The 14087-nt window shown below is 38.2% G+C and overlaps 1 protein-coding gene across 1 annotated transcript in view; it reads left to right on the top strand.

Annotated features, from left to right (window-relative positions):
• The first annotated feature begins 906 nt into the window (after positions 1–906).
• sdr42e2 (short chain dehydrogenase/reductase family 42E, member 2) overlaps positions 907–14087 on the top strand; it is a 36884-nt gene continuing 23703 nt past the window's right edge. The window contains exons 1-6 of the mRNA XM_022668093.2: positions 907–960; positions 4433–4833; positions 6170–6265; positions 7687–7744; positions 8663–8781; positions 13500–13575. Of these exons, the coding sequence (XP_022523814.1) occupies positions 4468–4833; positions 6170–6265; positions 7687–7744; positions 8663–8781; positions 13500–13575 (715 nt within the window). The 5' untranslated portion in view covers positions 907–960; positions 4433–4467. The remainder of the gene's footprint in view (positions 961–4432; positions 4834–6169; positions 6266–7686; positions 7745–8662; positions 8782–13499; positions 13576–14087) is intronic.

Genomic DNA, 14087 nt, shown 5'->3' with positions numbered 1-14087 from the left:
GGTTTGTAGGTAGATAGATAGGCATGTTGGTAGGTTGATAGACAGACAGACATGTTGGTAGGTAGGTAGATAGAGGGGAGAAAAACAGATTGGTAGATGGATAGACAGATATGTTGGTAGGTAGGTAGATAGACAGGTTGGTAGGTAGATAGAGGGGAGAAAAACAGATTGGTAGATGGATAAACAGATATATTGGTAGGTAGGTAGATATATAGACAGGTTGGTAGGAAGGTAGATAGAAATACAGAAAGAGGCTAGTAGATAGATTGATGAACAGACAGACAGGTTGGTAGGCAGGTAGATATACAGACAGGTTGGTAGGTGGGTAGACATACAGAAAAAAGGTTGGTATGTAGGTAGATAGATAGGCATGTTGATATACATACAGATAGGTTGGTAAGTAGATAGATAGACAGACAGATTGATAGGTAGATAGACATGTTGGTAGATAGATAGACAGGTTGGTAAGTAGATAGACAGACAAGTTGATAGGTAAACAGATAGACACATGTTGGTAGGGAGATAGACAGACACATTGGTAGGTAGATAGATAGGTTGGTAGGTACATAGATAGGCAGACAGACACATTGGAAGGTAGATAGATAGATAGATAGACATGCTTCATTAATCCTGAAGCAAATTTAGTAATTAGATGATTTATTCAATAAATAATACATACAACAAAGTATAAATTATTAAAAATTATTTAACTAATAAGAAAATAATAATTTGATCTCTTTTATATCAGACTTGCCCTGAGCTGAAGGTTATAGTCTGGTGTTTACGGAAGGAGCAGGGGAGCAGGTGGTGGGTGGGGGTGCGCCTGTACTCGGAGCTGTACGGTAGGATCTCAGGTGAAGCGCAGGTGATTGACAGGTGCTGGGTGTAGAGGAGCAGCAGAGGGATGTGGTGTCCTGCAGGCAGCTGATGGAGAGCGGCACGAGCACATGACGGGACCAGGTAGACTACTCTTTACCTTAATCTGTATGTTTACAGTGTTAGATAAACTGAGCTGGATGTGTTATATTTACTGTTTAATGAGGTAAATTATCAGATACACGTATTTTAATACTTATTTAGTTAATTCAGTGAAAAATTAGTCCCTGATCTGTCTGTTCTTTTGGAAGCTTGTTTTTCTTGCTGTATTTCAAAGCAATTAGCTATATTGTGAGGCATTTGGTTTATTTTACTCTTCTACTATTGTTTAATTACATTTTATTCTGTTCTTCTATTAGCTATATTTTGTTTCTATTAGCTACATTTTGTTTTCTGCTTCTGTGTTTCACAAAATCCTTGAAATTTTAGTAATAACGTTTAAACTAAAAGAGCCAAATTGTGAATATATAGTACATGTATAGAAAAGTATGTTTTATTATACTTTTATAACATTTCTCTTAAAGCATGCTTTTCAAAAGAATGAAAAGAACCCTTTGAAAGTCTCTGGTTCTATATAGATAAGCATGGATATTATCACTGCACTGTCTTTTATCTTCGGGAGATTACATATATTTATGTAAATATACGTACATATATTTATCTATCTATCTCTGCTTCCACTGTCTCCAGTTTTGTCTCAAAGTTACCTTTAGGGGTGTACCATATCGTATCATATGCAAAAATGTAGCCAAAATTCAGAGACAATAAAAAAAACTCTATATTGTGAAATTGCAATATTTTTGAAAGCAGTTTTTTTCGTATTTATTTTACTGTTTTTTACAAAAGCTATTCATGAAACAGAAAAAGGTTTTTTTTTCGTCATACCACCAAGAACATTGTTATCGCAAAAATACCCTAAAATATTGTGATTTTATTTTAGGTCAATATCACCCACTCCTAGTTGCATTATTTTTATATTGTCGCTGTCCTATATTAATTTTTTTGTAGATTTTTAGTTCACTACATAACTTGAAAACACAAACTCTCCATTGAAAATCTCCAAACTCTTATCAACTTTATAAATGGACCAAAACAAATTATGCTAAATTACCTGAAATAAACTGTTTTTTTCCATTGACTTCCATTAAAAATTTAAAAAGTTTATCTCGCTCCTATTCCCTTTTTTTGTTATTAGTTCATTTTTGACAGAATGTGAATCTGGATGTTGTTTTGTTTTTATTATTGTATTAAAATTTATGATGAAAGGGCCAGTAGAAATGCTCTAAAACGACTTAAATAAATAAATAAATAAATTATTTTTGCATTGCCTTCCATTGAAAGTTAATGTGCTTTTTTCTTTCTCCTGTAGACATGCTGTTTTGTAGATACAAGGGTTTTGTTATATATAAAATAGCAACTTTTGCAGGAAAAACAGAATAAGAAATAAACATTTAACCTTTCAGTGGAAGTATTTAGAAAATAAAATACACAATTCATAGGAAATTAAAACAGTGTGATTCTAATTGCGTCAAAAGCTATATATCAGCAAGTGTAATATTGCATATTGACAATTGTCACGTCTGTGACAATAAACTAGATCTGCTATTTTGTAGAGTTTTTGGAGACCCAATTTGATGTTATCAGAGTGATTTTAGGGGTTTTCTTGTTGTCTTTTTTTTCTGTGCTTTTCTTGTGTATCAGTATCTGGTCTATTGGCTATGAATTGTGGCAGACAGATACAGGAATGACCGAATTTGTTTATTGCGAAATGCTGCCCTAGAGACTGTAGATTGTCTGTTAATGCACATAATGTATTAGGCCTCCTCTAACTTTTCAATTACACTCTTTACTTTATTACATTACATTATTGGAGGCATGTATCCATAGCAACTTACAAATAATAATGTACATTTAGCAATAGAGGACATAAGTCCTGAAAGTGGCCTAGGTGGAAAACTGGGATAGAGGAGAAAAGGAGGGGGAAAAGGAAATGAGGTTAGAAGTAGTTAGTTAGGGGTAAGAGGTGTTAGGAGAGTAAGTGCTCTTTGAAGAGCTCTGTCTTCAAGAGTTACTTAACCTTCTCTTGCATGGCAAACTCTTGCATGGCATATTTGTTTATGGAGGCCGATAGCATAGTATTGCAGTAGTAGACCACTGCTTTGACCACTTCTTTGACCAGAAGTTGGGTGGCCTGTTGCGTCAGAAACGATCAAATCTTTCTGATGTTGTACAGCGCAAAGCGGCAGAATTGAGCAACTGAGGCCACGTGGTGTGGAAAGGAAAGCTGGTCATCAACCAGAACACCCAGGTTCCTAGCAACCTTTGTCATAACAGTCATTATGATGGATTTTAGAAAACTGTGTTTTGAGAAGTGGGAGGAGGGGAGTGCATTATAGGAATCTGTGGTACGCCCTAAGCTTTTGTTTTTAATGGCTTTATTTTTTCTGCTTATGTTACTTTTACTTTTATACTTTAAGCAGATTTGAAACCAGTACAGTATGTATCTATACTTCTACCTGAGTGATGAATGAATGTGAATACATTTGTCAGCTTTGGTGGTACTTGGAAATTAAAGGAGAACTCCGGTGTAACATGGATTTTTCGTGTAGTAAAACATGATAAAAAGTACTTACTTTTGATGAATAGCACACCTCCGTTCTCCCACAGTGTTCCGAGATCCAGAAATTTTAACAGTTTGCCCAAACACCCTTTGACTGGCTGACACAGGGCATAATTTATCTCGATAAATCCCTTTTTCCATCGTTATCCTAAAAAGTGCACAAAAAGCTTATTGAAAACTATGTTTACATCCTATAAAGCTTGCTTCAGCTCCGAGCGCCGCCATCACTGTACTTAAAATAACATAGACATATATATATACATAGACTCTGCATAGTCTAGCTATGTGGCTATGTAGGCTATGTGGAGTCTATGTATATATATATGTCTATGTTATTTTCAGTACAGTGATTGCGGTGCTCGGAGCTGAAGCAAGCATTATGGGATGTAAACAGTGGTTTTTAATAAGCTTCTTGTGCACTTTTTAAGTTATTGATGCCTCATTTTAAATGTCAGGGCTCTCCTGATTCTAGCAAGGAGGTGTGGAGCCACTCTGAGCCTGGATAACAGTAGAAAAAGCAATTTATCGGGGCAAATTATGCCCCGTGTCACCCAGTCTGAAAGGTGTTTGGACAAACTGTTAAAATTTCTGGATCTCGGAACGCTGTGGGAGAACGGAGGTGTGCTATTCATTAAAGGTAAGTACTTTTTATCATGTTTTACTCCACCAAAAGTCCATTTGACACCAGAGTTCTCCTTTAAATTTGATCATGGTTGGTACATAGAAGAAGCACTTTTGGTACCATAGTGGACCATGTCTGTAAAAGCGCTGGTCTCAGTTGGCTGACCAGTGTGTAAGAAAAGTTTGGCTGCTCTCGCTCTGCTCTTCAGTGGTGAATTATGCATTCTTTCACTCACTCTTACTCAGATCCGTTTCACAGTGGTCACCGCGTCCGTTAACCGCTCGCACTCTCTGGCCTCTGCATCTCTCATCCAGGCTGCAGAGGATTCATCTGAACCCAGCTGTGCATTATGAAGGAGACAGGGTCCTCGTGTCAAGTGGAGCAGCTGCCCTGCGCATGCCTGCTGGAGCCGGGCACTAACGGGCACTACACGCAGACCCGAACTCGCAGCAGCTGGACGCCCGGAGCTCCGCTCAGACACAGAGCCAACGGGGCAGTGGGGGCCTGGTGCAGCAGCCCGGACTGCAGAGCTTCCAGCAGGCTGGAGGCCCCTGAGCAGCCCCACCGATGGGGTGGGAAGGCCCTGGTGACCGGGGGCGCCGGCTTCTTTGGCTTCAGGCTGGGCAGAGCTCTAGCCAGGCAGGGCACCAGTGTCATCCTGCTGGACCTCCACAAGCCGCCCTGGGACGTCCCTGATGGAGCCGTTTTCCTGCAGGTAGGTCCGGGGCAGGGTTAATGTTGCCCTAAGGGTGGGGTAGCAGGGGTTGCCGGACAGCTGGGTGAAACAGAAGCAGCAGGGCAGCAGGTGCAAAGCAGGACAGGTGTTCCCTCCGGTTTCAGGTGATCCCCAGCTTGCTGATGCACTCGGGTGTCCTGCTGAAAACTTTAAAACTCTTCACTAGAAGAGTACTGTCATAGCTGTAGTGTTCATTGAGTTTCAATCTGTAATCAATCTGTAATCTTTCCATCTTAGAGAGACTCAAAATATTAGCAAAGGATGAAGTAAGGAATTACAGAGGGTTCCTTTGAGTTAATTCAACTAATGTAACCCGATTTTTTTAAAAACTGCATCTTAGTTCGGTCAGAAGAACATATTGAAATAACATTTTACAACAATATTTGTAAAATATGCATTAAGTGATTACAGAGGCTGTTTTGAATTAACTCCGTTTAATTTAGTCAAAAGTTCTCACAAATTTTAAACAAAAGATTTGAACTCTATACATTGATTCAATGGTAAAAAAAATATATATATTAGAAATTGATGTGATTACAGTAAGTGATTACAGAGTGCTGTTTAATTTATTTAAAAGTTCTCTCAAAATTTTAACTAAAATTTTGTACGCTGCATTTCAGTTTGGTCAACAATACATATTGAGTCGAGCTTGAAAACATTAGCAAATGATGCAGTAAGTGATTACAGAGTGTTGTTTTGAGTTAACTTAATAAGTTTATTCAGAAATTGCTCTAACTAATTTTTCTTTTCAATTAATTTGGTTAGAATTACTCAATGAATTGAAACCATAAAAATATATATAAAATATGAAGTACAAGCATGAGTCAAGCCTAAAAGTATTAGAAAAGAAAGAGATTGCAAAGGGTTTTTTGAGTTAACTCAATTTAATTTAGTCAAAAGTTCTGTCACCTCACATCTTTGCTTCTTAGTTTGTTCAGGTGTACCCATGGATTAAAGCCTCAAAACTATTATTAAAAGATGCTGGAAATGATCGCAGAGTTTTTTTATAATGTCCAGAGCTCCACTGTACAGTATAATATACAGTACCACACACCCTAAATTTAGTGTTTTTAATAATTTGATAAAAAAAAAAGTTATCCAACTATGAAGAAAAACAGTAAGATCTGAAGCATTTTTTTAGTTTGTAATCATGTAAAACACGATTTAACATCATGTTAAAGTTAAAGTGTGAATTAATTGTTTGTGATTTTCCTACAGAAGCATGAAATTGAAGCATCCAGCCTTTTCTCTACAGCTTTAAGTACAGTAATATGCTGAACACAATAAAAATGGTGTGTTTTTTTTTGTTTTGCAGGGTGATGTTCGCGACTACGACAACCTGTATAAAATCTGTGCTGGAGTGGACTGCATATTTCACACTGCTTCCTATGGGATGTCTGGCCCAGAACAGGTTAGCTCATTCACAATACCAGACCCCATCACGTTTAATATACACCACTGTAAACCTAAGGAAAAGACAAAAGGCAGATGCTATTAACTTTGCTATTTACAGTGTGAATGCTATTGTATGTCGCAGGTATATACACTTGTAAATCACATCTACTTTAGTACTCTAAGTACTATTTGCAATAAAAAATACTATTAGAAGTATTAGAAGATTCCAAGTATAAGATTTGGGCCCCTATATTACTTTAGACTTGATAATAAAACACAGTGGATCAACACCAGCAGATGACAGACATGTCTCTCCAAACCATCACTGATCATCAGTAAATTTTACATTTCATTTGTAAATCAAGGGTCCAGAGTCTGGAGGAAGAGTGGAGAGACACACAGTCCAAACTGCTTGAGGTCTAGTGTGAAGTTTCCACCAATCAGTGATGGTTTGGAGAGTCATGTCATCTGCTGGTGTTGATCCACTGTGTTTTATTATCAAGTCTAAAGTCAGTGATTGTTTTCCCACAAAATCTTACAGCACTTCATGCTTCCCTCTGCATCTGACAAATTTTATGGAGATGCGGATTTCATTTTCCAGCAGGACTTGGCACACTGCCCACACTGCCAAAAAAGTACCAATTGGTCTTATATAATCTAATTTAATCAAATTTTCTGAAATACTGATTTTTGGGTTTTCATTGGCTGTAAGGCATAATCATCAACAATAAAAAAATAAATGCTTAAAATACATCACTGTTTTTACTGAAATAAAGGATAACTGATTACTGAAATAAAGTAACTTTTTAGATGCATTTGTATTTTAATACTAGTTAGCTGTTCCTTGTACAATTGTACAACAAGAGGTTTATAGGCTTTATTTTTTAGCTTCATTGGGAAAAGGCTTCATTGCAGAAAAATTCTTTCAGACCTCAAATGATGCAAAGAAAACAAGTTCATATTTATAAAGTTTTAAGAGTTCGGAAATCAATATTTGATGGAATAACCCTGGTGGTTATTCATGCACAGTTTTTATGCATCTTGGCATGTTCTCCTCCACCAGTCTTACACACTGCCTTTGGATAACTTTTTGCCAATCCTTGTGCAAAAATTCAAGCAGTTCAGTTTGGTTTGATGGCTTGTGATCATCCATCTTCCGCTTGATTATTTTCCAGAGTTTTTCAATTTGGTAAAATCAAAGAAACTCATCATTTTTAAGTAGTCTAAATTTTTTTTCCAGAGCTTTAATACATTCCTGGATCGACAACTGCCTCAGCCCATGACTCTTTACGAGTTCCCAAAGCTGGAGCAAGTGTTAGTTTGAGAGCAGGCATATAAATGTTTGTATTAAAAAGCTCAGATTAGTCAGAAAGTCTCTATGCATTTCTTCATAAGGTGTTTAACAATGGCTGTTGTCTTGTTTTTTCTGCCCTTTAGCTGAAAAAAGAACAAGTGGAATCTGTCAACGTTGGTGGCACCAACAACGTCATAAATGGTGTGTTTACAGATTTTTTTCACAAATACCAACAGATTAACCAGACATTAGTAGAGTGAAGACATGATTAATACGTAAGGAATGTCAGTAAATATATATATTTATGTAAATATATATATTTTCATGGTTTTCCTGGATATGTTTGTCATTTGTTTGTCATATGTTACTAGTACTAATATTATTTAGTACTGATCTTAATTAAGCAATAATACACGAGAGGGAGTGCAGAGTGCTATAACGTGTAATGTTGGCACTGCTGTGCTGCGGTTGTAGACACGAGGCTACGTTATTGCGTTATAGCACGAACCTCAAGTGTATTATTGTGATTATACCACAGTTCCATTATCGCTGTTTATTGAAAGATTTTGAGTTAAAGAGGATAATTAAATACGATCTGTTTGGTTATAAACAATCTGCAAGTTAAAATAGTTCCATTGCTGCTCTGTTTGTAGCTGTGCTGTTTGGCTTGTAAGCGCTGCAGCCTTGCTAGGTTACCTGTATGTGGTGGAGTAATACATGGAGCGCTTCGGTTACAGCGCATTACCGGCTGATAACGTCACTCATAAAATGCCTCTCAGCTAATCACATTGCAGGGTCAGAACTAACTGTGGTATGACTGTGGTTACCTCTGTTACACAGGACAAGTTCATCAGAGTTACCATCTTCAGAAACCGCAAGTTATCAGAACCCCCCACAAATTGATTTGTTTAACACTTTGGTACTACATGATTCCTTATGTGTTCCTTCATAGTCTGGATGACTTCAGTACTAATTTCAGTTCTGTTACCAAACTTTTTACTGGTACTGTTCTTCCACTGTGGATTTGTGAGAGCTTTATGTATGACAGCAGTTCTATCTTGTATGTGTGTGTGTTTGTGTGTGTGTGTGTGTGTGTGTGTGTGTGTATGTGTGATATAGTATGTAGTGAGCGGGGGATCTCCAGACTGGTCTACACCAGCACGGTGAACGTGGTATTTGCAGGGAGGCCTATTGAGGAAGGAGATGAGGACTCTATACCCTGTGTTCCTTTGCACATGGTAAGATATATCCTTTTTTTATTTAACATTTTATTTATGCTTTATATATACTTTTCTTGGGCGGCACGGTGGCGCAGTGGGTAGCACTTCCGCCTCACAGCAAGACGGCCTGGGTTCGATTCCCGGCTGGGGCGACCCGGGTCTTTCTGTGTGGAGTTTGCACATTCTCCCTGTGTCTGCGTGGGTTTCCTCCGGGTTCTCCCTCCCTCTCTCCTCCCACAGTCCAAAGATGCCACGTTCAGACTAATTGGAAATTGGTTGAAATTGCCCCTTAGGTGTGAGTGTGTGAGTGTGTGAGTGTGTGAGTGAATGTGTCTGTGTGTCTGTCTGTGTCTGTCTGCCCTGCGATGGATTGGCGGCCTGTCCAGGGTGTATCCTGCCTTCTGCCCGATGCCTGCTGGGATAGGCTCCAGCCCCCCCCGCGACCCTTCACGGATAAAGCGGTTGACAATGAGATGAGATGAGATATACTTTTCTTTCTATCTGATCTCACAATTGTGTAGGAGAAGCTACAGAGACATTAAGGAGATCTATTTTTTTTCCTCTGGGAATACCTGCTCACCCAGACATAGAGCAAGTTGCCAGTGAAAAATCTCATAATATTGTAAGAATTTTTCGAACACAGTAGCATCACTGTGCACTCGGAGAAAAACGCAGCGACTCAGTTCCGATACATCAGCTCACAGACGCCTTATGCTGATCGACATCACCCTAGATATGATGAAGGTAAAGATCGCCATCTGCCCACCCAGAGAGAGCAAAGCCAATTGTGCTCTCTCAGGGCTCTGGCAGCTGATGGCAAGCTGCATGACCTGGATTGAACCAGTGATCTCCCAATCAAAGTGGCAGTGCTTTAGACTGCTGGACCACTTGGTGCCCTTATGTTGTAAGAATTATTGGTTCTTAATAACATATGTAGCTAATGTTACCGGGAAGAGAACTAAGCTTAGCGGAGTTAACATTAGCGGAGAGTTAGCTAACATTTCCGGGGAGAAAATTAGGGTTAGCGAAGAGCGAGCTAACATTAGAGGTGAGCTAGCTAACATGCTAACATGTTCTGCATCACAATCAAAAAAAAAAAAAAGAAAATTGATAACAAATAGGAAAATGAGAAAGTTTTTATTTTCTATACAATACATTATTTTCTACTTAAAAAAAGTTATGACTACATGTTTGGACCTTAAATCATATTTATTAAGGTCTTAAAAAGGTCTTAAAAAGCATTAAATTTGACTTTTAAAATGAGGCAAGAACCCTGATAAGTATGTAAAATATGAGATGTATTGTTATTGTTGTATGTTGCTAACAGGCTAACAGTTAGTCGGTTGGTTGTTCAGTGGAGGTGTATCCACATCTCCTCCCTGAACTCCAGGAGAGAGGAGTTAGGGAAGATTAATGAGATTGAGTGAGTCTACCTGACACCTCCTACGTGTGATGTGGTCTGGAGTGAGACACAAGCCATCCTCCGCTGGCTCATCTCCAGCAACGTAATGAAGACACGGCGCAGGGTCAATCACACAGCCGTACTGCGAGCTGTAGTGGGTGTCAGTGTCACTCATTTCTCATTTTTCCACCAATGCTAACTGTCATCTGGTGACTTTCACCCGAGCATGAATGTCAGGGCTCTCAGGACTTTCACAATCGTTTAAGAAGAGTTGTAGGGCTTTGGTGATCAGGACCTGCTTGTGGTTCCAATCTTCTATTACATAATTACACCAATTAGCTATAAAATGATTAACTTCGTCAAAAGTGTCATCTTTCAAGAGGAGAGATCTACGGATTAGGCAGTGAGTGAACAGTCAGGTCCTGAAGTTGATGTGTTGGAAGCAGGAATAATGGGCAATGTTCTAAAACACCCTGACAGGAGACCATTTCCAAAAACATCAAGAATGTCTTGTGGGGTGTTCCCAAGGTACAGTGGTCAGTACATACCAAAAGTGCTTTAAAGAAAGACAGCCAGTGAACCATAAACAGAGTCATGGGCGCCTAAAGGACTCATTGATGCTTGTGGAGGTCCCACCCCACAACTAACAGGAGTTAAAGTAGTTGAAGTAGCTGCAGTTACGTCTTGGTGCCAGAAAGAGCAAAGCACCAACAGAGGTCTTGCGAAGTTGCGTATGGATACTAAAGTCATCCAGACTATGAAGGAACATATAAGGAATCATGTAGTAACTTAAAAGTGTTAAACAAACCAAAATACTGTTATGTGGCTCTTTTCTGGGGAGCTGTTAACTTGTGGTTTCTGAGGCTGGTAACTCTGATGAACTTATCCTGTGCAACAGAGGGAATGCTTGGTCTTACATTCCTGGGGTGGTTCTGATGAGAGCCAGCTCCATCATTATGCTTCTGATGGTCTTTGCGATGACTGCACTTGAGGATACTTTAAAATGTATTGAAATTTATTTGACCGACTGACCCTCATTTCTTAAAGTACTATTTGTTCTTTACCTGTACTAGTAGTTCTTGACATAATATGGATTCAGACATTATTCAAATAGGGCTATTCACTGTATACCAACTCTACCTCTTCTTTACAACTTTACAACTGATGCTCTTAATCAAACACAATAAGAGACAAGAAATTCAAGTGTTTATTAACTCTTGAGGAGTTCAGCACAGCTGTTAACTGAACTGCCTGAATTCCAGGTGACTTTACCTCATGAAGCTGACTGAGAAAATCCAGCCAAGATGTGCAAAACTGTCTAATCTAAGCAGGAGGTTCTACTTTGAAGAATCTAAAATATTGTATATATCTAAAACAGGTATTGTATAAAATAGCCAGTAACAGTGCATAACACACAGAGCAACATTACGTTAGCTGAACAGCAGCACCGCAGAAATGGTGAAGAAAAAACATTCAGAAGTGTAGATGACTGCTATGCACAAACATTTTTAGAACAAGGATTCTTATGTATGGTCCACACAGTATCATGATGGTGTCATGCTTATCATTCTCTTCGGCATGCTTGCATTACACAGCCATCTTCAGCTTCACTTTGCGAAATGGTGACACATATAGACTGAGTTATGTAACCAGTCATGGTGATTATATTGACGAGTCATTGCAGCCCTAGTCAAAAGGCATCAAAATTCTAAAAAGACCAATAGAAATGCCCCAAAAATATTTCTTTCTCCTATACAGTTGCTATATAGAGATACAGAGATATGTTTTTGCATGATACTTAATATACACTATACATACAAATGTAAGAGTTATACAATACCCCTACAGGAGTTTTTTTTATAAAATTCCATTTTAATGTCTATAGTCGTTAATGTGGAGTCGATTCCCCTTTTGCAGTCGTAATAGAAATGCGGAGCTCTGCAGTTACTGATCAGCATTTTGGAAACCATTCTGCACTATGCTCGTCAACACTATGTATTGACTATACAGTGTTTCCACACAGTACAGTTAAACTTTTCCTGTTATATGCCCTTTAAACTGATGATTCTACAGTACTATATATTAAGGGTGTCACAATTCTCTGAATCCTCGATTCGATTTTATTTCCGATTTTAGGGTCACGATTCGATTCGATTCTCGATTTTCTTTTTTCTTTTTTTTTTTACAGCAGAGAGGCCTATGCCAGTTTTAGATTAGTCTATGGTCAGTCATTGGTTTGATTCATCAAATTTACAATATCTTATTTCAAAAGGTGGGCTTGATATAAGTGATGCAAAGTGATACAAGTGATCTGCAATACACCACATTAGGCACTAATGGTCAAATTTAAATAATTTAATTAAGCTATATATGTAATGCCATCTAGTGGCTTTTTTTGGTAGCAGCAGTGTGCACTATTAAAACAGCAATGTGCAACATAACAAAATAAATAATAAAAAAAAATACAGGAACAGTCATGTACAAAATAATAGAACAATTAGAGCCCTAACAAACTGAACTCTATCCTACTATAACAGTTTAACATGAAAAATAAGACTTTAAGACTTTTTCAGTCCCTGAGAATGACAAGTTTTCTTCTTTAACAAAGATATATTATTAACTTTATCTGAGAGAAAGATGCTCCTTAAGGTACCAAAATTATTAACATATTTGAGGCTAGACAAAACAACTGTTATTTTTATATTTTCAAGTTTTTCTTTAAGAAGATGAGAATGTCCACATTCTCTGGAGAAAGGGCTGCTCTTTGAGCTACAGCGTGCTGCACCATTTGCGAAGCAGCTTAGTCTGTTAAGTTTGAGGTATATGATTTCGTCCAAAAAAAAAAAGTTTTCTTTAAAATTTTATTTTTAAATCTCGTCTCGTGTCGTTATCGTGAACCCAATATCGTGTCTCGTCTCGTCTCGTGGTATTAGTGTCTCGTCACAACCCTAATAGAAATACTCCAAAAAGGTTGAAATAAAATCTTTTACACTGACTTCCATTGAAAGTTAAAGGTCTCCTTCCGCTAAAATCCCCTTTTCTTGTTCTTTAACTTTCTGAGTTGTATATGCATATGCATATACAACAGCATACATGTATATATATATGTATATGCATGTACATATATGTACATGCATATGAAACAGCAAGTCTTTTTGACTTGAAATATATCGAAATCGTGACACCCCTACTATATATCTTAAGAACTCCTAAGTCAGTTCCTGTGTAACAACCCCTTAGGATGTAACAGAAGTTGTGGAGTTTAAGAGTCTGAATCTGATTAGAGTCGTAAACTAATTAACGCTTGTATTGTGATTTTCCTTCTTCTCTTCAGCATATAGACCACTACTCCAGAACGAAAGCTATCGCTGACCGCATGGTCCTGGCTGCCAACGGAAGATCATTAAAAGGTATGGAAACTGGACCTCGCGGCTTTCTGAAGCCGATCCTGTTATTGGCATACAGTAGCGATAAGAGAAAGCCATCTCCTTTTTCCTGCACACATCTAGAGTGTGTGTGTCTGTGTATATGTGTGTGAGTCTGTGTGTGTGTGCGCACGTTGATGAGGTACTGAGGTAACGGCTGCTATGGTAATGCGTAGCCTGCAACCGAACCCAGCAGGACCTGCTGACACCAGTTTAAATTTAGACCTGGGCCTAACAATAAGGTACAGCACTTTGTAAACGACACTGGTGTGTCTGAAGCGTCCTCCCACTCTTACAGACTGGAATGTTTTTGTGTGTAGGTGTGTATACATTTGTGTATACAGGTTGTGTAATATGTCTTCACATGTTTTAGCACACTTAGATCTTATGGTCTAATCTTAAGTGATTACTTCACTTAAACATATTACCATTTTTTAAAACAGCAACTTTAATATTTTTAAAGGTCTCATTCTTTAATTTTTTTACATAGTTGTGGT

Source organism: Astyanax mexicanus, chromosome 3 (genome assembly GCF_023375975.1).
Source record: "Astyanax mexicanus isolate ESR-SI-001 chromosome 3, AstMex3_surface, whole genome shotgun sequence".
NCBI classification, from domain to species: domain Eukaryota; kingdom Metazoa; phylum Chordata; class Actinopteri; order Characiformes; family Acestrorhamphidae; genus Astyanax; species Astyanax mexicanus.
Note: the sequence above shows the minus strand (reverse complement) of the source record. Positions and strands in the feature narration are given on the sequence as shown.